The 24426-nt window shown below is 41.1% G+C and overlaps 1 protein-coding gene across 2 annotated transcripts in view; it reads right to left on the bottom strand.

The window, feature by feature from the left end:
- Window positions 1–12619: 12619 nt before the first annotated feature.
- Trim33 (tripartite motif containing 33) overlaps window positions 12620–24426 on the bottom strand; it is a 90416-nt gene continuing 78609 nt past the window's right edge. The window contains exons 15-20 of one of the 2 annotated variants that reach the window (XM_051165914.1): window positions 23375–23721; window positions 21121–21244; window positions 19460–19534; window positions 16050–16202; window positions 14579–14629; window positions 12620–14499 (exon numbers count right to left, since the gene is read on the bottom strand). In XM_051165914.1, coding sequence (XP_051021871.1) covers window positions 14287–14499; window positions 14579–14629; window positions 16050–16202; window positions 19460–19534; window positions 21121–21244; window positions 23375–23721 — 963 coding nt within the window. In that variant the 3' untranslated portion in view covers window positions 12620–14286. The remainder of the gene's footprint in view (window positions 14500–14578; window positions 14630–16049; window positions 16203–19459; window positions 19535–21120; window positions 21245–23374; window positions 23722–24426) is intronic. The other variant, XM_051165915.1, reaches the window with a different exon arrangement.

Below are 24426 nucleotides of genomic sequence, written 5' to 3'. Positions count from 1 at the left end.
CCAGCCTCCTGGACTAGCAGCTACACACAGAGGCACCTGGGAGGCTGCAAATGATGGGTCCCTGGCGTGGCAGATGCTATCTCAACCCTCAACACACTCAGGGAAGTAGGAACGAATGAACAGGGTATGCCCCTCCCCCATACAGTTACTGAAACCATACCATCCCAACAGGTGTTCTTTCAATTAAAAAATAACTAAGCAGTTGGCTGGAGAGATGGCTCAGTCATTAGGAGCACTGGCTGCCCTTTCAGAGAGCCTAGGTTTGCTTCCCAGCACCCACACAGTGGCTCACAACCATCTGTATTTCTAGTTCCAGGGAATCTGACGCCCTCTTCTGGCCTCTGCACTAATATGCACGGCACACATACATGCAGGCAAAACACTCATATCAAATATAAGTAAACCTTTTTTTTAAAGCAAAAAAAAAAAATTAAAATCTAATTGACTCAATAGTGAGTTGACTGCAGCTTTTGTGGATAATTATTTTCATGTGGTAAACATAAGAAATGGGAGGGGCCTATCTGACAGGTTTTCCTTCATGTACACTTGGAAGGCATTTGAGGTTACCTGTGTTCGGACTTGGAACAAAATGACCTCAGGTACCTGTTAAGTACTAGGTCACTCATTTGAGGCACAAAAGTCAATCTGTCCAATGCCCTGCTGTGGGGTGACTTCGCGCGCGCACACACACATTCGCGTGCGAATAACCCACACACACATATGCACACGGCACACCTGCACAGACACACACGCGTGCACACACACATATAGGCACATGAGCACACACATGCATGCACACACACATGCTCGTGCACATGCGCGCGCGCACACACACACACACACACACACACACACACGAACTCATTCTCCAATGCACTGGCCTGGGAACTAGAATTCCTGTCTACTGATAAACCTTCAGTGAGAACGCACATTTGGAATGTCACTGATTTGACAGCCTAACTATAATCCCCTTAGCCCCAAACAGTCGTTCTTTGCCCACCTCTGCATCAGAGCTGACATGTAAAAACCTTTAGAATGGGTTAACGTAACAAAATCGCATTCTCCACCAATCAGCGTGCTCAGAATGGCTATATGCTCAGGCCATGGCCACTCAAATGTGGTTCCAGAATAAACTTGGTCTTATTCTGTCTGAGGTGAGAGCTGTGATTTTCTTTTGCTCAACAGTCCCTACGGAGTCACAAGTGGCAGGTTTAGGGGAATATCTGGACCTCCCCAAAGTATCACGTAATCACATTTTTATGCTTTTTTGTTTTTAATTACTTGTGCATGTGTGTGTGTGTGTGTGTGTGTGTGTGTGTGTGTGTGTGTGTGTGTCAGCCTTCCCCTCCACTCCAGCCCAGAAGCACGAGATTTCCTGGAACTGGACTCACAGAAAGTTGTGAACCACACAATGTGGGTGCTGGAAACCAAAGGTAGGTCCTCTTTGGGATCACTATACTCGCTCAACTGCTGAGCCATACACATTCCTAGCCACTCTCTGCAATAAGGAAAGAATTTGAAGCTTGTTAGGTCAGAACTCAGGATGAGAGAAATGACTGGAGTGAAGCATGATGGGTAGACAGCAGAGCTGGGCTCCATGCTCGAAGCCAGATCTCAAGGGTAGGAGACATTTCCACTGTTGATAGGGTGTGCGTCATTATTTGTCTGTTTGATTGGATTCTCAGAGGGCAAGCATCCCACCAAACGTTGGTGAAATCAGGTCTGCAGCCGCCCTGCTCAAGCTTCCTACATGGTGCAGCAACATCTAAGTGAGGGAACCACCCTCTGCGTGCCACCAGCTAGTGCAAGCATCCTTGCCCGTGCAGCAGGGGCTTCTGGGACATCAGGGAGCCAGCGCTGCTTAAGCTCAGTTTGTTCTCACAAGGACACTGCAAAGCAGGAAGCGAGTGCTAAGAGGAAACTGAAACTCTGAACATAGAAGCGTCCTGAGATCTTTTGTTCAAAGACAGGTCTGCCTCACCCCGATGCTGGTTTCTTAGGGCTGTTACATCTTTGAGAAATCTAGGCCTATGCTCTCCGAGGTATCTTGTCACTCCTTCTGTGCACCACCCCCTTCTGTATGCATGCATGTACATATGTATGTATGTATGTATCTCTTTCTTTAATTTTTTTTCAAGACAGGATTTCTCTGTGTAGCCTTGGCTGTCCTGGAACTTGCTCTGTAGACCAGGCTGGCCACAAACTCAGAAATCCACCTCCCTCTGCCTCCCAAGTGCTGGGATTAAAGGCATGTGCCACATACCCAGAAACTTATTTTTCTCTTTACCCTCACACTTAATCCTATATTAAAATATCTTTATTAAACCACCACAATAATGCCAGGCATGGTGGCACATGCTGGTGGTCTTTGTTTGTTTTGTTTTTTCAAGACAGTTTCTCTGTGTAGCCTTTGCTGTCCTGGACTCACTTTGTAGACCAGGCTGGCCTTGAACTCACAACAATCCACCTGCCTCTGCCTCCTGAGTGCTGGGATTAAAGGTGTGCACCACCACATGCCATTTTTTTAAAGATTTATTTATTATGTATACAGTGTTCTGCCTGGATGTATGCCTGCACACTAGAAGAAGGCACCAATATCATAGATGGTTCTGAGCCACAATGTGGTTGCTGGGAATTGAATTCTGGATCTTTGGAAGAACAGCTGGTACTCTTAACCTCTGAGCCAATTTTCTAGCCCAGTACATGCCTTTAATTCCAACACTCAGGAGGCAAAGGCAGGCTGGTTTACATATCAAGTTCTAAGATAGTCAGGACTACATGAAAAGACCCTGTCAATAGATATAGATAGATAGATAGATAGATAGATGGATAGATAGATAAATAGATAGATAGATAGATAAATAGATAGATAATAGATAGACAGATAGAAAGGCAAGTAGAAGTTAGAAGCATGGGTATCACACTCCCCAAGGTCTACTTACAGACCATGTCTGTTCTGGTCCCAGCCCCACCCCCGCAAGGGGAGCAGCAGAGCTGTCACCCAGTGTCAACTGCTTACCAAGGTACTAACCATCACAGCCTCCTGTAACAGCTCCCCCTAACCTTGTTTACACTTTTTATAGTATACGTATGAATATTTTGCTTGCATCATGAAAGTGCATGGTGTATGTGCCTGGTACCTACAGAATCCAGAAGAGGATGCTGGATCCCCTGGAATTTTAGTTACAGATTGGAGCTGCCATGTAGATGCTGAGAACTGAACCTGGGTCTTCTGCAAGAACAGCAAGCTCTCTTAACCACCGAGTCATCCCTCCAGCCGCACAGCTGGATCTCACCCAGGAGTCCTGCGGGTTCAGACTCTGAAGCGACTCCCTTGTGTGTCAATCTGTATCAAGGAGCACACTGCCATTGTCCCCACTTTTCAGGCAAGCACACTCATGTTCAAGGTGGTTGTTACAGCACGGAGGCTCATTTCTCTGTCAAAGGAAGGTCTAGCCTTAAGGCAGGAAAACAAACAAACAAACAAAAGGCCCAGATCTTCTAAGCAAACGAGGTGGAAACATTGCCCACACCATGAAGAATTGTAAAAAGAGGATATAAGGAGGCAGCAATAACATCTTATGAGCAAAAAATAAATAAATAAATAAATAAAATAAAATAAAAATTTAAAAAATCTTATGAGCTAAAAGACAGATTCCAGTGAGCTAACCTGGGGTGCACAAATGTCACAGAAGGCTGTGTGCACTTGCATGAGGCTGATGATGGCAGCACAACACATTCAGGGGTCACATTCCTATCCCAGACCAAGCAGCTAGGGGCATCACACCCAACTCAGCCACAAACTACAGCAGTATAGCCAGTGGCCACTAACCTAGGTCGGGCGGGCAGCGGTGGGGGGAGCTGGAGTGTGTGTGACTCTGGTTCAACCCCATAAAGACCCACACTCACTTGGGAGTGTCATTCCAATCTTAGGACATTTTCCTAAGTTGTCACAAGGAATGCTCAGAAAAGGTAACTCGCATAGAGTTAATAGAGATTCAGTGCGCCAAAAGGCGGGGCAGCACAGTGACCACCGAGTGTAGCACAGACTCAAAGCCGAGTTCATTGGATTCAAATCTACTAAGACCTGGTAACATGGCGCTGGCAACAGAAATTCCTTTATATTTGGGAAGATGGAAAGGCTCCCGGCGTTTGCCTGCTGCGGCAATGCATCCTCGTAACACCAGCATTTGGCTGACGGTGGGCATGGGGGAGTCAGGGTTGAAGGTTATCCTCAGCTATAAAGTGAGTTCCTGGTCAGCCGGAGCTACACATTGAGACCTTGCTGAAAGGAAAGATAAGAAGGAATGACGGGGAATGGCTGTGTTCAAGTAGTGTCCAGCATAAACCGTTTAATAAAGGTTGGGTGACGCTGCCTTCTAAAGGCTTCTGAATTTGAATAAAGGGTAATGACAACACAGTCTGGCTATTCATGGCTGACTACTTCCTCGCTTCATAGAAGTGAAGGGGGTGTGGCTTATGTACTGTGTGAAAGCTGGGGCTGCCCCTGGGAAACTGTCTTAGAAAAGAGTGCCTGGGCCATGAGGTCAAAAGGAGGCTGTGGTTAACACATCTGGGGTGGGAGGTTGTAAACAAGGCACCCCGTGGTCTCCTGCTCAGAAAGCCCTGCACCATGTGAGTAACTACCTGAACCTGCTGGATCAGGGGTGGAGGTGAGGCAGATTCATTAGGTAAAGATGGAAGGCCTTGGAAACCCTGGCCATGCATGGAGTAGGAAGGTTGGACTTCGGTGTATAGTAACATCCCAAAGCTAATGTCACATTAGCCCCTGCACTTGTGAAGGACCTCGGGGTGGAACCCAGATGGACAGAGAGCTTCCACTTCCGCAGGAGGAACAGATCTGACTCATTGGCTGACCCACAGGTTATGGGTAGTAAATGTTTGCTGAATGAGGTCATAGCCAATCACTAGTCCCTGCTCTGTAAGGAGCCAGCAGGTTCCCTCCGGTTCACTTGCATCTATAAAAGGGCTTCTGTCTTTCCATCTGCTCCTGGACTTGATATCTGAGATTCTACTACCAAAGAATAAAATCCTGCCTGTTCCCCACCAGGGGAGCTGGCCAGCCACCAAGGGAGACCCAGCTTGGTGTATGACCCTCGTCCCCCACCCCACCCCAGTAGAGAGACCATCTACCTGAGCTGGACTGATATGTGTGACGGAAAGGCAGAGCTGGTGTTAGTCTTGCCCTTCAACTGTCAAAAGTGGAACCTTAGGTCCCTTACAGGAGGATTTGCCAACTGTTCTCTCAGACTGAGTGTCCTCACCTACCATCCCCTGGAAGGCCTGCCACCCAGAGGATGTGTACCAATTCTGATAAAAAACAAATCTTATCTAATAAAGTTACTGATTTCTCTCCCTCCCTCCCTCCCTCCCTCCCGCCCTCCCTCTCTCTAATTTTGAATTGACTTTTTCTTTTTAAAATTTATTAAATTTTGTTATTCAGATTACATCTTGATTGTTATCCCCACTTATATCGTCCCATTCCCCCTCCCGCCCTTTCACCCTATTCCCCTCCCCTAGGCCTGTGACAGAAGGGGACTTCCTCCCCCACCATATGATCACAGCCTATGAGGTCTCATCCAGATAGCCTGCTTCCCCTTCCTCTGAGTGCCACCAGGCCTCCCCATCAAGGGGAAGTGGTCCAATGGGGGCTCCAGAGTTCAATCCCTGCTCTCTACACAACTGTGCAGAATGTGCTGTCCATTGGCCAGATCTGAATAGGAGGTCTAGGTTTACTGCATGCACTGTTCTTGGTTGGTACCGCAGTTTGTGCTGCCCCCCTTTTTTCTTGTATTTAGAAAATTGCATTTGTATGTGTGTGTGTGTGTGTACATGAGTGTGTGTGTGTGTACATGAGCGTGTGTGGTGTGTGTGTGCACATGTGTGTATGTGTGTGTGTATCTGTGTGTGTGTGTGCACGCGCGCGCGCAGCACTCAGAAGACAACCTGTAGGAGCTGATTTTCTACTTTCACATGTTGGTCCCTAAGAGTGAAAGAATTGGGCCCAACGTCTCAGAAGAAGGGGTACAAAGTCAAGGCAACCAGATCCCCAGGAAAGACTGAAAGGAGGCGGAGAGCAGAGCATGGTGAGGAAGGCACAGCACAGCCAACAGTGAGGTGGTAGGGGAGGCAGGTGGGGAGGCAGGTGGGTGGCAGGTGGGGAGACAGGTGGGGAGGCAGGTGGGTGGCAGGTGGGGAGGCAGGTGGGGAGGCAGGTGGATGGCAGGTGGGGAGACAGGTGGGGAGGCAGGTGGGGAGGCAGGAGGGGTCTGGAGGTAGAGACAGGCTGACAGGCAGTGCAGAGAGGCAGTTCCACGGAGGGATAGGGAGCAGGGGCAAGGCTATGCTATCAGAGCCCCTTGTCTTTCATCCCCATCTTTGTAGAAGACTAGAGGGAGAGCCTGGGCCTGGAAAGCCAAGGTTGCCTCTTGGAATTAGTGATAAAATTTCAGTTAGAAATCAGTAACTTTGGGTGGACTCAGTGGCTCGGCGTGTAAGGTGCTTACCGCCAAGCCTGATGACCTGTGTTTGATCTCTGAGACCAACGTGTGGAAGGAGAGAATCAACTCCCACAAGTTTTCCTCTGAGTGATACACACACACACACACACATTATTAATAAGTGCATTTTTTTAAAATATCAAAAAACCATTAGTAATTTCATTGGCTAAGGTTCGTTTTCATCAGAACTGGGAGGCATCCTTGTGTGGCAGGCCCTCAGCGGGATGGCAGAGGAGAATTGGTGTGCCCTGCAGGGGATGCTCAGGGTAGGAGGAGAGCTGGCAAGGCCTCAGCTCCCAGCAGACCATACCACAGAAAAGGTTAGGAGTAGGTCTAGCCTAGGGCAATAAAGAGGAGGGGGGCGGGGGGCGGGGCAAGGGAGGAGACAACCCAAGAGATAGCTTCGGGCGAAGGCAGCAGCACTCACTGAGCGGAGGAGGCCTTCCCACCAGAGTCAGTGCATGCGAAGACCTGAAAGCCAGCTTCAACCTTCAACCGTGGATTCCAGTCTCGGGGACCCAGGGCTTGTATAGTCCTAGTGAGCGGCTCACGCAGCTCTCCTGGTTTACTCTGGTTTAAGAAAAGACTTCTCTAAGACAGAAACAGGACAAGAAACCCCACTATCGTGCTGGGGATCCCGTTTCCCACCCACCTCCCCTCAATCCCACAATCCTCCTAGATTTCTCTGTGATCTTTGCACATGCTCAGACAACGCCCCCACCCATGCTTCCTTCCTCTTGTCTTCCCTCTTAACCTGATGTCTTTGAGACTGGAGCTACATTTTCTTGGTTCTGTTGGTCTCCAGTCTGGCTGGAGAACAGAACAGAAGGTGTGGGTGCCAGGGCCAAAACGGTTATTGCGTCACTGCCACGGACAGTCCCTTCGGAGAAATGCCAGGGAGGCCGAGGCTGCAACGAGCTAGTGGAAACACAGGTCCCGTGGCCCGGTAGATAGGCTGAGGCCCGATGGAGTCTGCACCCTTCACACACTCAGAATGTGTGAGGTTAGTGAAAAGACCTAAATTCCTTTGACGAGGAACTTGCCCTGGTGTGCACGAAGGCTCCTGCTGGCTAGTCAGTCCAAGCCATTGCCTGCTTAGGCAGGTGCAGGGTAGGGAATAACTCCATCGGTGCCGCCACTCAAACACAACCCATGTTCCACTGTGGCTCGAGGTACTCCCTACTGTCCAGAAACTGTCAGCCCTTAGAATAAACCAGAACATAGGACACAGCCAGGCTGGACAGTACATGTAGCCTGCTCCATTAACAAAGAAACTTCATTTAATCTCATTTTCAGATGTTCATTCATTGCAAGTATAAAAAAAAAATACAAATAACTTTCATACAGTATATTTTGCAATCTTTCTGATGGATCCTAAGAGTTGTCTGTAATGTCATGTTGTAGCTCTGTATCCTCATTTCTAATTTGAATGTATTTTGCTTCAATTTTCTGGCCTAATATTCAAATTCAAAACTTCCAGTACAATCTATACACAAGAAGTGAGAACAGACGCCCTGTTTTCAAAAGAAAGTGTTCAGTCTGTCACATAAAAGAGGACAAGACTTCACTCTTCAGCTCCTGGTCAGCTCCATGTTATTTCCAGATCACTAACAACCTTACAAATGAGAACACACACACACACACACACACACACACACACACACACACACACACACACACACACACACCAGTAATGTGTTTATCACCATCTAAGGCTATGTAATACAAAAAAAGGGAAACTGGCGATAAAAATGTCCATTACGTTTTTATTCTTGTATTCTCTAAAAACCCAAGCTTTATAAGGTTGTTAGTTGGACTCTTGAAGTCTACAAGTCAACTAAATTAATATAAAATTTTACCAGTCCATAATAGCTGAGGACAGATTTAAAATATGTCTAGTGTGGAAGGCCTTTTTCATCACTAAAAGGGAAAAAATTTAAGACAGGTCTCACTATGTGGCCCAGGCTAGTCCCAAACTAAAAAACTTTACTGCTTTCACCTCTTGGGTGCTGGAAATAACGTGGGAAAAAAAAAAAAAGAAAGAAAGAAAGAAAGAAAATAAACTCTTTAGCTGGGCCGGTAGCACAACCTTCAACCTCGATACTTGGGAGGCAGAGGCAAGTGGATCTCTGGCTGAAGGCCAGCCTGGTGTAACAGCCAAGGCTACACAGAGAAGCCCTGTCTTTTTTGGAGTGACTACTGTGTCATCCCAGTGGATGGGAAGCTTACACTCCCTCTGAGGTCCATGAGCGGGATATGCTTCTTCTCTTTTCACCAGGGATCCAAGTGACTATAAAAGGTCCACAGAACAAATAGCAAAATTAGAGCTCAAACCAAAGTTTGTACAATGAAGGACCAAAACCCATTTTTTTTTTTTAAATCAACTACATAAAGGCCAACTACAGAGGGGAATAATGATAGCTTACAGTGTGACGTTTTACTTGCACTTAAGTTATATACAACCTAAAGAAAGGCCAAGGTAACAACTTCTGGTAGGTACCATCCAACCTATGCACTTGGCCAGCAGAGCTCATGCCACTCAGTCTTCAACAGCTCCTGCAGAGTGTCTATGGCTTTCTTATTGCTAAACCCAATTCATCCTTATCTCTTGCCGAAACATCACCACTAACATCTTATCCTCTTAAAAAACATTTATCCCATGATTCAGTCATAGGTCCCCTGTGCCAATCCTGATCACAGTACCACTAACAGTCTAAAACACTGTGAAGGCAGGGGCTGCATTTTACCTTGTCTAGCAGAATACACAAACTTGTGAATTGCAATTAAGTCTCAAAAAGAAAGGAAATTCATTTGAAAACTTTTGCAATTTTCTAATTTAATAGAAATAACCAAAACAACGTGGTTTTTAAACAAGGCTTCAAACTAATCTAATACAACTTTTACAACACATTCCAGAGCATTGTAACAAGAATTATTTACAGGCAGCTAATGTATTAAATAACCATAAAAAGAAAAAAACTTGCTTATTACACGCAGCAAAAAACACAGGAACAGAACAATTAGAAATTGTAACCTTGTTTAAAAAAATTAAATATGATCATTTGGAGAATACAATACCACAGAAACAGCACTTTTTAAGAATCATTCTGAAGGGTAGTTTAACTATGTGCAAAAATAGTAGTAATGAGGGGAGACCAGCAGAAATACTGGAAGCAAGGAACTAGTAAGGCTGTGACTTTTAACACTTTTGTGTGTAGATGCGTCCACGTAGAAAGTGAGCAGGCTTTGCAGCTGCTCACACCTTGCATTCTAGGCTCATATCCATGTTTCATTGCTCTGAAACATAGTAAATGCCTACAAGTCTCAGATCAGGAGCAGACATGCACTTCATTCTCAAGAATGAAATTTAGGCCACTACTGAATGGAGTATCGTGGCACTTAAAATATAATTTTGGTGCCTTCATAGGAATTGGTTGAATGTTAACAGAGTATCATTTTCAGTTCTTAAATAACACTTGATATAAAAAGGGCTAACCTTGATTCTATACATTCTGTAGTTTGACAAATACGCCCCAACTTATTTTTTTAAAGATAATTTTGTTTCTAGATACAATAAAAATATATAAAGGATCACGTAAGGAAACATAAGTAACTAAGATTGGAGAGATGCACTTTTGACATAGTAAAACATGCATTTAGCCAAGTAAAGAAGCCATTATGTCCAAGAGTAAATGCTGAAATTGGAAATGTCTATGTAAACTGTGGCATATAAATTTTTTTCCTTAAAAAAGTACCTTCAGTTTTCTTTTTACTCAAACAGCTACTGTTAAAAAAATATGCAACTTTCTCCAATTTTTCTTTTAAAATAAAATGCCACAATATATTGTCATTACTTCCAGCATACATTTAAATTCCTTAATTTTTTTTAAAAGATAGACTGGGTGATATGCATACAAACTTTCCTATAAAATCACCATCCAGGAGAGGGTTATGACATGCTATTATTAGGCAGCAGACTCAAAGCAGCGTTATTGCTTTATCAAGGAAGTATTAACTGGGAGAAACAAGTTAACATCCAGGTCGGGTGTATGATCCAACTGCAACACATCTTGAAAATCTTAAATCACCTTCAGAAGACAATTAGTAAGGAGGCATGAATGGTGTACCTGCTTGCATGTTGTGTGTAAGGGCTCATGTGTGGTGCATACTCACACATGAGGGCACGTGTGCTAGGGTGCATGTGTGGAGGTCGGAAGACATATTTACGTGTTAATCCTCACCTTCCATCTTCAAGAATGAATGTGCCAGGCTCGCTAGCCAATGGGCTTCTCTGCCTCCCATCTTTCTGTGGAACTGTGCTTATAGGCGCACACTGCTGTTCCCACATTTACATAGGTGCTGCTGGATCCCCATGCTTGTGGAACAAGCACGCTTTTAACCCATGAGTCATCTCCTCAGCTCAACCAGGCTGTTTTAACTCAGGAAGTTGGGTGGGTAGGTTTTATTTTTGTTTGTTTTCTTAAAATTTTTATTAACAAAACTACTTACTGATCCAATCCAATGCTGGCTACAAAAAGAAATTGAATTTTTGTACTTTATGTGCTGTGTGTGAATAAGGCTGGGCACCAGATGGAAAGGCTAAGTAAGGGGCGAGGGGACTACAGCATCTACTCCCCATTTTGGATAAAAAGGACTGTTCAGTAAGCCACAATCCAAGGGCATAGTTGGAAGACCTGAATCTCTGGCTTACTAATACTACTCACTAATAATTACATGGCAGGATACCTGCTGAGGTAACTGATAAACTATAATTTGCACACTTTAAAGCATTATGTCTTTGGATTAACCAAAAAAAATAAAAAATAAATCTCAAAACCTGTTAAAAGAATGAGAACTGACTTTTAATGACCTAAAATTCCCTCATAAGAAACACAAGTGGGGTAAAAAACAACCTGCTGATTCCAAAGGGGACAATTTCACCAAGGGATATAATGCTTTACCATAGCTGGGTGGTAGCAACCTGACGTTTGCATATCGAGCAAGGTCCATAATCTAACTGGACCCTATAGATAGGGCAACGACTCCATCTGATAAAGCAGTTCATTCTCTCAGTCAAGCAGCGGAGTCACATGCTGAGACACGTAAATCAAGGCCAGCAGACCAGGCTGAGGAACATTTATTCTTAGTTTTCTGATGGTAAAAACAGCCCTAAATTTACCAGGAACCTTGAAGGATTTTAAGGAATCATCATTATGCAGCCTTTTCTCCAAATCTAAGATACAGACTCTAACAAACACAGCATGAAGAGCATCTCTCCTGCACCCAGGAGTTAGCAGATACTCTGTTTTTGGTTTTTGGTTTTTTAAATATAAAGAGGGAAACAGGAGATAATTTGACTAGGAATCACATTTTATGTTTTAAGTCATACTCATGACAAAGCTGGACAGCCTAGAAACACAATGGCCAGCGTGCAGAAGGGGCTTTATGGAGTTACAGTGAGCGTCATATAAGCCTGGCCGGCCGCAGCGGCTACATCAGCCCCTCAGCAGTAGGGGCGTCTTTGCTGACAGAAATGGCACAGACTAAATTGGTAGTTAAAAAAATTAAAGGGGAAACCAAACCCCAAGGAAACATGAGCATGCCTTTATGGAAGACACTCTCAGGGCTTCAAACATTGAGAGACATTTGTTTAAAAAAAAATCTGTGTTTGCCTCACTTAACTGGGCTTATTTATAACTCATTACTGAGAGCTTGGAAGGATTTGTACGAGACACAGAGAAATCACTGGAAGTCAGGGGCTTCACAAAATGAAGTGAACTCCTACTTCCCACTTGCCAAAAATGCACTTACAAATCGAATCATGGATATCAAAGAGATAGGTATAAATACTTTAAAAATAAACATTCTTCCCCTCATTAAAAAAAAAAAACTTGAAACCTCAATAAAAATGATAAAATGGTTTGGAGTGTCTTTTTTTTTTTAATGAAGCTTGATTGAGAAGGGAAGAGAAAGGAGATGAGGCAATAATATGACCGACACTGTTTGAGTGCAGAGTGAGAAGGCCTAAATCACACTCCTCTGTACCCACACCCCTTGTTAAGAAAAAAACAACCCAAAGGAATCTGTATAATAATTTCTTTAGAGCACTTTATTTGATTCAATGCACACTAAAAATATTCACTTCTTCAACAATTACGTCAAATAGTTTTCTGAGGAAGTCTACAGTCTGAACTGCTTAGGTTGAATTTTTTAAAAAGGCAAATGATTTGCCACACATCTGCTGACACCTGAAGTATTTCTGATGTTGAATTCTGCTTTGGTCACTTTATACTCTACTGTGCCCATACAGAAGTAGGACTACAGCTCTTAATCCAGCAGCGAGGCGCATACCATCTAGAGCACACTTGATCTGAGTGTCACACTGAAGAGGAGAAAAATAAGCCAGAGCAGTCGGTCTACCTGCCCCAGGTGCTGCTCCTGTCATCAGGTGGTTAATAAAGTTGGGCTTACTCCAGTTAGCGTTCAAGTGGGGATCAGCTCGTTTTCAGGATTTACTTACAGGTCTGTTCTAAGTCATTTAACGCCCCCAGTCCATGCACGTGTCCCACTTGGTGGACAGATGAGTAATCTAACCCCACCGGGTTTATTTCAGTATTTTGATATTTCAATAATAAGCTGCTTCTGAAGATTTTTTGAGAAGTCTGTTCTCTATTAAAATAAGATAGAACCTCAAAATATGAATGTGAACATTAGAAATAGACAGCATATATTACAAATCCATTCTTGATAGGAACATTAGTAAGAATACACATTAGCTTAAAAAACAGGCTCAGCAAATGTTGCTGATCTGCCAGAAGTCTGAGCTCACTATTTACAAATAAGACAAAGTGAAATACAGAAAATTGTACACATTTGGTAGCTGACAGGTTTCTGTTTACCAATAGTGGTCTACTGGAAACTGGTATGAAGACGGACTGGGTGAAAGTTAGTCGTCACCTTCTCAATGTAATTTACATGTACAGAAATTCTGAAATAAATGTCCTGTCTTTTGAGGGAATAACTAACTGTGTGATCAGATGATCTGACCAATAAGTGTAATTGCTTAGATGGGTTTTCTGGAAAGGACTTCCGTAAGTCTGTATGATCCACTACTCAAAGTTATCGTCATTTTAGTACACCACTGAAGCTGACTAAATAATCAATGGTTATACTCCTAGACCCTACAACTAAGTAGAAAATAAAACTACTGTTGAGTTCTTTAAACCAGTTTAAAAACTAAGGCCCAATAGATCAATATGAGAGAAAATACAGTGGCATGATTCAATTCATCTTTAGTGACATTCAAGTGGAATCTGATCTACTCAATTTTTAACCAGAAAACAACCCATTCGTGTTTGTGGAGGGGGAGGCTTTTAAGCTGCTTAACTGTGTGCTCTAGCAGAGACACGTCACGCAACATGAGCCTGCAGGCTTGCCTGACTCAGTACCCTTCACTAATTAACACACATGATCATCTACGTTTATAACAGCCAGAGAACCATCTTCATTTGTAACAAATTCCCAAACAATTTCACTTGTAATTTTGTTCTTAAAGTTGCCAACAGCGTTCTCTCCTCCTTTCTTGACAAAAATGTTTTCTGTGTCCATTATTTCAATCTAATACTGTATGAAAGCTACCAGCTTCTTTAAGGAGGTACCCACTGTACACAGGATATTCCAGTAACACTTAAATAAAAGGGCGTTTTATTTATTTCTTTTGTTATTTCCTTCTTTTGAAAAACAACTGATTTAAGTCCATGTCATTCTATTTTATATGCACCGGTCTCTCGTCTGGCTTGAGGCGCTTTCTGCGAGGCTGTATAAAATCTTCATCAGAGTCCTCCGTCACTTCGCCATCGTCCTCTTCCTGCTCAAACTCTGGCAAAGGAGCGAAGGTCCTGTCTGAGTACATCTCTGAGAGTTTATCTTCAAAGTACAATGCAACTGCTTTCCCTGCCTGAGCTACTTCTGAATCAGCCTGCAAGCAAAAGATAGGAATATTCACCTATTGATAATGCATATTCCTTCACCAAGTTTGCGTGGTCTGAAAAGCTTACCTTCAAATTAATCTCTTGTGTGTCTGCATAAACTTGAACAACTTTCATCATCTAAAAAGGATACCAGAGTCAAAAAAAAAAAGGGAAATTATAATCCTTTCTAAAGTTAAGAAACTGTATAGGATTGGTGACGAAAGTCAGCCATACTAGGGAGAACAAATTGCTAAAACCAGATTAAGTGCTATCTAAAATTCTATAGAACATGGAACCACTTTCTTTACAAAGCTGTTAATAAAGTTACTTTGAAACCTCAATAATATCTCACTCCAAATTATTGAGGTCAATCTTAGTAGAAACTGGTCAGTAGACATCTACTCAAGAGAAAAATAGAATGCTAATTTTAAAACAGTCAAAATTTCCACAAGATAATCAGAATTATATCTTTATGGTAATACATTAATCATAAATTAACCTTTTTGTTTTGTTTTTGAGATAGGGTCTTCCCTACATAGCCCTGGCTGTTCTGGAACTGCTCACTTATATAGGCCAGGCTTGCCTGGAACTCATGAAGATCTGCCTGCCTCTGCCTCCCAAGTGCTAGGACTAAAGGTGGGCAACACTATGTCTAGCTCACAAATTAACTATTAATGAAATAGGCAGAATATGTCTTTTTGTCAATGACAGTACACAATAGCATATCCATTTGAAAATAATCTATATTTTTATAAAGACAAAAATCTGGGTTTTGTAACTTGTAAATTTGCAGTAAGATTTTACTGATTTATTCTGTGACATACTGATATAAAACTGACTACACTTCAAACCTTATGGGGATTTTGGTCTGTGTATTCAAGCACCACCTGGATGTCTCTGGAGACAGCTATTGGTAGACCTGGAATCTCATCTAAGACGATTTTTTTTCCTCCTATAAGGAAAAGCTTCCATAACAGTAACAAACTTGACTTTATTACAAAGACAACAAAAAGCAATCCCCCTGATAGATTATCTGTCACTTTCTTTTTTCTCTTAAAATATGGGCAATACAACTTTAGCTTCCAAGAAATAAATTTAACTCACTGCAGAAACCAAACCCTCACCATATTGGCACTACTATTCAGCAGGCCTGCAGTTTAGTCGGAACACTCTACATTTATGTGGCCAGTGACAGAATTAAACAACACAGGCACTTTTAGCTTCCCTTTAAGTGCCCCAAATGTGGTGGGATAAAATCATATTCCACCAAGTTACTTAACTTCAGACTACTTTCTGTACTCAACTACAACTCCCTTAGGAAAGGCTATTCTGTAACACTCTTATTGTCTTATATTTAAGAATATATTCCAAATTACAGGTAATAAACTTTCTTCTCTGGAGTTGAGGAAAAAAGATAAAAATCTGATTTTATAGAATGAAGCAAGGAAAAAAAAAATCAATTGAATTAGGTAATTCTTTAAACAAGAAAAACAAAAAAGAGGAACCAAGGAAAGGAAAACTAACAAGCCAATATTCTATAGGTTGGAAGCTAACATACTTCATTAAACCTTTCACAGTTCTTGAAGATCAAACGGACATCAGCCACAAAATCATCTGGGATTTGGTAATGCTGGGAATGTTTCTTCTGGAGCTTCTTTTTCACTGTCGATAAATCCATTGGTTTCTTTATAATTTTATAGTAGTTTGGTATCTAAAAAATAAATCATGGCATGTCAGAATTCTCCAAAATACCAAGGTATTTAATTTGAAAATATATAGCATACTGGTTACATTTGAAACACAATAAATGGCCTTCATGTTTTCTGTCCAATTATATCTTGAATATCAAATCTTATAGCAAACTATGTGCTGGTTTCCATGGTTACTTTAAGTTCCCAAGGTCCTATCATTAATAAGCATAATGAAAAAAGGCAACCAGCAGGAGAAGTTGTCTCCAATAAGACTTACAGCACATCGGGCTCATTTGGTGCTTGATGACTCTGAAGAGCTCTTATAAAAAAAATTTAAAGGAGAAAGAAAAGTGTTTGAAAGGTATATTAATGCTATGGTTAGAGCACAGTGTTGTAGAAGACATCAACACTTCATTAAAAAAATCTCAGAACACTAAAAGAAAAATTTGCATTTAGTGTTCTGACTCCACCTTTGGCCAAATGTTTTCTAGACACCTGTGGGATATAAGTGAGCACAGTAAGGCTGGTTAGGGCTTGGCTATTATTTTGAGACACAGTCTATGCAGCTCAGGCTGGCCTCAAATTGAAGATCCTCCTGCCTCAGCCTCCCAAGTCCTGCGACCAGTACCATGTGCTCCTATACTCAGCTAGAGAAGCGATCTGAATACACCAAGAAAAGAAAACACTAGGAAGTGACGCTCTACTGTGAAATCCCAAAACTGAAAAGATAAAAAAGGTTTTCTAGAACCAAATGACTAGTACTGTATAAGATATTTTTCATCTGTAAAACCTTTGTGCTTTTTAAATTTCATTTCTTAGCCTACTTAGCAAACAGGCCAATTACTATTCAGTATTCTGTTAACATGCTTATATCCAACAACAAATAGCTAACAAATGAATTGCACACAGCACATTTTACTCTCCTAATTAGGCAATAAGAACCCCTAGCCCTTCTTTTATTGTAGTATTTCAGAGCCTTTATTCCAAGTCTCTAGCAGAATGAACAAAAAACCCCTACTAACCTGCCAAGTTCCCTACGTGTCTTTTCTCAATCTTAACTATTTGTATTAAGAGCACTTACACATGGCAAAGCTACTGTGAAAAATACAACTGCACACTTTATTAAACACTTAAATATTTGTTTTCTTTGTGAGCAGCACTGGAACAAAGCAGACATAGAATCTTATAAACAGTTTAGTATTCTTACTGTACAATTAGAAATGAAAGGCAGAAGAACACAATGTTTTCTCAGTTTTAAAGTTAGCTGACACACATGTGGCAATTCACATTTGTAGTCCTAGACCTCTAGAGTCACAGGCAGGACCCTGTAGATTAAAGAAAAATAGAAGAGGAGCAGGAAAGAAGGGAAGAGCTGAAAGAACAGGCTTTCTGCCCTAGTTCAATGTTCTTCTCTTATGTCAACATTAAAAGGAGAATATAGAAATAAAACACAATTTCTATCGAACAACATTCACACACAATTTAATTTTTTCTTTTTAAAGACAGGATGCATGTCTGTGTTAGCTTAGGCAGGCTTCAAACTGTCTTCCTACCCTAGCTACCCAAGTACTAGCAGCACCATGCCTGGCTAACAAACTAAGGTTTCTGATTGTGATGTGAGGAGGTAATTCAGTCATGAACACTTGCCTTACACAAAGCCCAGATTCAATTTCCCAAACCACTACACATACAAATTGATTAAACAAAAGATATTTAACAATGTTATATGCTATGTACAAAATTTACACTGATTATTTTCTATAAACTTCTAAATATTTCAATGAGGTTAAGAATGGTAGTGGTACCCATCTTTTGTTTGTTAGTTTTTCCAGGTTTCTCTATGTATAGCCTTGGCTATCCTGGACTCCCTTTGTAGACCAGACTGATCTCAAAATCACAGAGATTTGCCTGCCTCTGCCTCCCTGCGTGCTGGGATTACGAGCATGTGCCACCGCACTCAGCAGCGGCACACATCTCTAATCCCAGCACTCAGGAGGCAGAGGCAAGTAGATCTCTTGAGTTTGAGGCCACTTTGGTCTATACAGTGAGTTCCAAGATATCAAGAACTACATAGTAAAACCCTATATCGAAGGAGGGAGGGAGGGAGGGAGGGAGGGAGGGAGGGAAGAAAGGAAGGAAGGAAGGAAGGAAGGAAGGAAGGAAGGAAGGAAGGAAGGAAGGAAATTACTACATACTATAAACATTTATCAAATTATCAAAGTGCACTCCAAAAATCTGTAAGAAAACAAAGGAGGGTGGCTGTGCGGCAAGATGGACCAATGGTTAGATGCACTTACTGTGCCTGCAGAGGACCTAACTCAGTTCCCAGCATCCACATGACAGCTCACAATTGCCTGTTCTAGGTTATCTTACACCATCTTCAGGCCTCCACAGATGCCCAGTATGTATACAGTAAACATACATACATGTAGGTAAATATTCATACATATAAATTTTTTTTAAATCCTATAAACTATTTTAGGGGCAGGAGAGACAGCTCAGCAGTTAAGGGCACTGGCTACTCTCCCAGAGGACCTGGGGTCCGTTCCCAGTACCCAGAACAGCTCACAACTGTTTGTAACCACAGTCCTAAGGGGTCCACTGTCCTCTTCTGGCCTTCCTGAGCACCAGGCATGTACAAGGTACACAAATATACACACAGCCAAAACATCCATACGCACAAAAATAAACTTAACAAAATAATAATAATTAGTATTTTATTTTTTAAAAGGTGTTTCCAGAGCATTTAATCCCAGCACTAGGAAGGCAGAGAAAGGCAGATCTCTGTGAGTTCCAGGACAAAGTACCTAAGAACTCTGCTTTAAAAAACAAAAAGCAAGCAAGCAAGCAAGCAAAGGTGAAAAGGCAGTTAAGAGTGTAGAGGGAGAGGCAAGACAACAGATGTTGCCCAAGGGATAGAAAACTTCAGTTAGGCGAGGGGTCTACTGCCTCACATGTAAATCACATTTGATGATATATTGCATATTTCAAAATTCTTTAAAGGAGTTTTGACATTCCGCTCTCATGACAAAAAATGTTACATTGATGGTGATGGGCATGCTCGTCTGATTAAATCTTTCAAGTTGCATGTAGGTCAAAGATCATATTGCACCCTACAAGTATACATAACTCATAAATTTAAGTTCTAAAAAAAGTGACACGGAGGAACTACCAGAGCGTACGAGTCACAATAAGTTAAGTAACTTACTAAAGAAGCCCCAAGGAAGCCACAGCCCACAGACTGCTTTACTGGGTGGATACAAAGCATGCAACTCACCGAAACAGGAACAGGCTCCTGGAATTCAATACTTAATTCATGGCAATAGAGGTAAAGTAGAAGACGTTCACATTTCTGGCCCCCAAAAGAAAAAAAAAAAAAAAGACAACTATTTTTTCCCAGTAAGATATTTTGGAGAATACAGCTACAAAGCACTATCACAACAAACAGAACAAACAATATCTTCTATATAATAGGTATCAAACAAAATAATTTTGCTTTCCATTAAAATTTGACACTATGATATATTCTACCTTAATTAAGTATATCTATTCTAATATAACTAAGGTAATTTATCTATTATTCTTATTTACAGAAATATAAATAATTCATAAAACAATTTACAGTAAACGAGTAAAGAAAATTTCACCATTAGTACCTAATACAATTCCCAAAGGTAGGCAAAACAAGTATTATTTCTGTTTTTCAGCGACTCCATTCAGATTTAAAATTAACAAAAATCTCTTTCTCTTTAATCCAATTACAAACTCTTCCCTTTTAATTCTTTCTTTTTATCTTTTTTTGAGACAGGGTTTTACTACATAGCTCTGGCTTGTTTAGAACCTCTTTATAGACCAGAACTAGCCTAAAATTTGTGGCCACTCTCCTGTCTCTGTCCCGAGTGCTGGGCTCAAGACCTATTTTTAAGAGAGCTATTACACTAAACTTTATTTTACATTAGTAGTTTTTACTTACTTAATCGTTAATTTGTATTTAGTTTGTATTTTCAAGTATACGTATTAAAGCTAAACTTAATTCTAATGTCCACAGAACTATGTGAAAGGTATCCCGTTGCTAGAAATTAGTGAAAATTTGAGTAAACTTTAAAAATTGGGTTTCATTTTTAACATGATGAGAAGCTATTGAAAAATTGTCATCAAGCGGGGCATGGTGGCGCACGCCTCTAATCCCAGCACTCGGGAGGCAGAGGCAGGCAGATCGAGGTGAGTTCGAGGCTGGCCTGATAACACAGAGAGAGCCTGTCTCGAAAAACCAAAAATAAATAAATAAATACATACATACATAAATGAATGAATAAATATTGTAATCAAGGAAGTGGTAAATTTATTTACTTTTTTTCTTTTAAAGAAAAGAACACTGTTTAAATATAGAAAAACAGACTTAAGGGACAAAGGAAGAAACAAAGAAATCAACACAAAATTATGGTGGGGAGATTTTTTTTTTAATGGCATTATAATCATGTGACATTTTAATCTCAGAGGTTTCTGGTCACAACAATAAAGGTGGTAGGAATACTAAGGAAGGAATTATTTGTCTGGTGTTTGCTATCATTTTTTTTGAGGGAGGATCAGAAACCAGGATTTGAGTTAAAACATATTAATCTGGCCTGATGGCACATGCCTGTAATCGCAGCACTCAGAAGGGAGTACAGCTGCAAATTTAAGCCCAGCTAACAGCAAGGGATGACTATCTTTAAAAAACAAAAAACAAACAAAAAAAAAAAACGTTAAGTCTTGAGCTCAAAACTGAAACTAAAGACTTGAGAAGCCATAATACATCATAAGATGCTGTAGAACCTACCAGGTTGTGCACACTACACAGAGGTGCGGGCTGTGCATAGTATGGGCTGGGTAGGGAACATGGGAGACACAGGCTGATGCCCACAAAATCCCTATTAACAAGTCAGCTCTGATACTTACCCTTTGGTCCACGGGGCTTAAGCCCTGTGCAGTTTTCCCCTTCTTACTATGCTGCATATTATCACAATCATATTCAACTTCTGGCTTCCCAATATCTCTGCAAAATGTGCATATCCAGTCCCCACTACACAGGGAGAAAGGCAGTTAGTCCATGTAATGACAACAAAGCCTATTCTAGAGAAGACAGGTTGTTAGTACAGGTCTCCATTTTATTTTGTTTTCGTGTGTGTGTGTGTGTGTGTGTGTGTGTGTGTGAGAGAGAGAGAGAGAGAAAAGGAGTTTGTTTATTCCCATATACAGTAAACTCTTCAAAACTTTTTCCAATCACATAACAAGTGACAAACTTCTGGAAATAATATGAAATCTCTACGTTAAATATGAGTCTATTCATGGCACAAAGTCAATGACCAGTTCCTGCAGCAAAATACCTGACAACTTCTCTGAAGTTACCATATCAGCATCCCATGGTCCTAATTCTGTGATAGGAAAACAATCTGTCATTTATTTTCTTGCAAGCACAAAGACCTACATGACACCTGTAACTCCCATCACAGGGGAAGCAGGATGGAGAAACTCCAGGCAACAAGCTAACAACCTAGCTATTTGAATGGTTCAAGTAGGCACCTAAGGAACAGTACCCAAGGCTGTCACTGGCCTACACACACACCGCCCTACACAATGTATGTACATACAAAGAAACAGCAGACGGTATGGAGTTTCTTGAGCATCTACAGTGTTCTAAAGCATATTAAATGAACCAAAACCAAATCACGTCTTTTTTCATGGCCTCTTTAAAAAATGGATATACAAACACATGCTTGTAAGCACAAGCATATGTATTACCTTAAGTTTTTAAAAAAAATATTTATTTATTATAAATACAGTGTTCTGTCTAAATGTACAGCTGCAGGCAGGCCAGAAGAGGGCACCAGATCTCATTATAGATGGTTGTGAGCCACCATGTGGTTGCTGGGAACTGAACTCAGAAACTTTGGAAGAGCAGCCAGTGCTCTTAACATCTGAGCCATCTCTCCAGCCTGCTCTCTTAACTTTTAAAAGTCAGATAAAATATATAGAGTTTTAAATCAGGATTTCTATTAAATTATGCATTTCACAAATTATTTGTCCATATTTTCCCCCTTTTTTCTGTCTATATATAAATATACAGAGATAAATAGAGATGTATTAATCTAAGTAGATAATAAATATTCTAATTCTAGGAGTTTTATATAGAGTCTATGCCAATAGTTTACATTCTTCCCTAAGTGTCTGCCTTTAAAAACTGGTAAAACCTTAGCCGGGTATAGTGACACAGGCCTCTAATCCTAGCACCAGGAAAGCAGAGGCAGGCATATCTCTGTGAGTTCAAGGCCAGCCTGGTCTACATAGTAAATTCCAGGATAGCCAGGAGTACACCACCACCTCCCCCTCCTTCGAAAAAAAAAAAAAAAGAAAAAAGAAAATTGGCAAGGTCTTAATGTACCAAGATATTACCATCCCAAGAAAACGGGGCCAGCAAGACAGCCAAGGTAAGAGTACGTGCCACCAAGCCTGATGATGAGTTTGACTCCCCAGAACCCACACAGTAGAAGGAAAGACTGAATCCTGTAAGTTGTTCTCTGACCTCCATACATGTTCCAGAGCACCTGTGTACACATGTGCATGCACACGTGCAGACATACACATAAATAAGTAATATAATAAAAAGAAAGGAACTTTCTTATTAGATCACTAGCAAATCATACCACTATCAGGTATTACAATTAAAAAACAACCAAAAGGAGCTGGAGAAATGCCTTAGCAGTTAAGAGCACTGGCTGCTCTTCCAGAGATCCTGAGTTCAATTCCCAGCAACCACATGGTGGCTCACAACCACCTATGATGTGATCTAATGCCCTCTTCTGGCCTGCAGATGTACATGCAGATAGAGCACTGCATACATAACCAATAAATAAGTAAATAAATAAATAAATATTAAAACAAACAAACAACAACCAAAAAATATTCTGGCATTGTTTATATAGCTAGTTTTCTTCTCCCATTTTAGTGCCTCAGACTGAACCCAAGGGCTTTAAGTATGCTAGGCACATGATCTAGCACTGACTACATTGCCTCAGCCTCATTATCTCCTAGTTTTTGCAGTCAAAAAGTTTAATCTTTAAAATGGGCTTTTTTGAGGAAAGACCAGAACAACTTTCTGCTATATATTTAGATTTAGGAATAAAAGGACTCGAATCAACTATTTCACTGATACCTTGGAAAGCTGAGAAGGGTTGGAACATGACAAGTAAGATGAAAGACCTTTGGACATTTTTCGCAGCACAACAGATCCCCTCCATTCTGGCAGACAGCACACCAGTCTTCATTTGGATCATCGTCTTTGCTGCTGCCATCTCCGGTCCTTGCTGACCTGTGCATGAGATTTCTAACTGGAGATTTTCCATTAACTAGACTACCGAGTCCTGACTGTTTGCAGCTTTCACTGATATCTGTGGGTTCGGTTTTCACGTGGTTCTCCAGGCTTGTTAATGTATCCAGCTCACTCTCTAGATGGAGGTTAGTTGAGAGAGGTGGTGTCAAACTACTCTCAGGACTGCTCAACTACAAGAAAGCAAAGACAAGTTTCCTTTTTACAAAATCATTTAATCCTTACTTGTATATAGCATGTATATATATACATAAAGCTACATTAATAGACATATACTTACTAAAATTATTCTGTAAATCACTTTAGTGAAATAAAATACAAATAAACTCCCAATTACATATGCTAAAATGATTTTTATGAGTTTTTTCCCTCTAATATTGGTTTGCTCATATAGTTCCAAAACTCACTACACCATTATACACATGACTAAGAAATGAACTAACAATCATAATATATATATATATATATATATGTATGTATGTATGTATGTATGTATGTATGTATGTATGTTTTGGAGACAGTGTTTCTCTGTGTTATCTTGGCTGTCCTGAACTCTTTGTAGACCAGACTGGCCTTGAACTCACAGTGATCCACCTTCCTCTGCCTCCCAAGTGCTAGGATTAAAGGCATGTGCTACCACACCAGGCCAGTTATATGATTTTTACAGAAAGCTTATTACAGCACACTATTTTTCCAATCACAATCAGTTATACAGCCTTTGAGAAGTGTCTTATACTACTCTTCGGCATACCTATTGTGTAACTAATGGAGGACTATAGCAATATAAAATAGATCTTTCACAATACCATCTATTTTATGAGAGCACTTTTGTTGTTGTTGTTGTTGAGACAAGATTTCTCTGTGTAACAGCCCCTGGC

Source organism: Acomys russatus, chromosome 23, assembly GCF_903995435.1.
Source record: "Acomys russatus chromosome 23, mAcoRus1.1, whole genome shotgun sequence".
Taxonomy (NCBI): Eukaryota; Metazoa; Chordata; class Mammalia; order Rodentia; family Muridae; genus Acomys; species Acomys russatus.
This window is presented reverse-complemented; position numbering and strand designations above follow the sequence as displayed.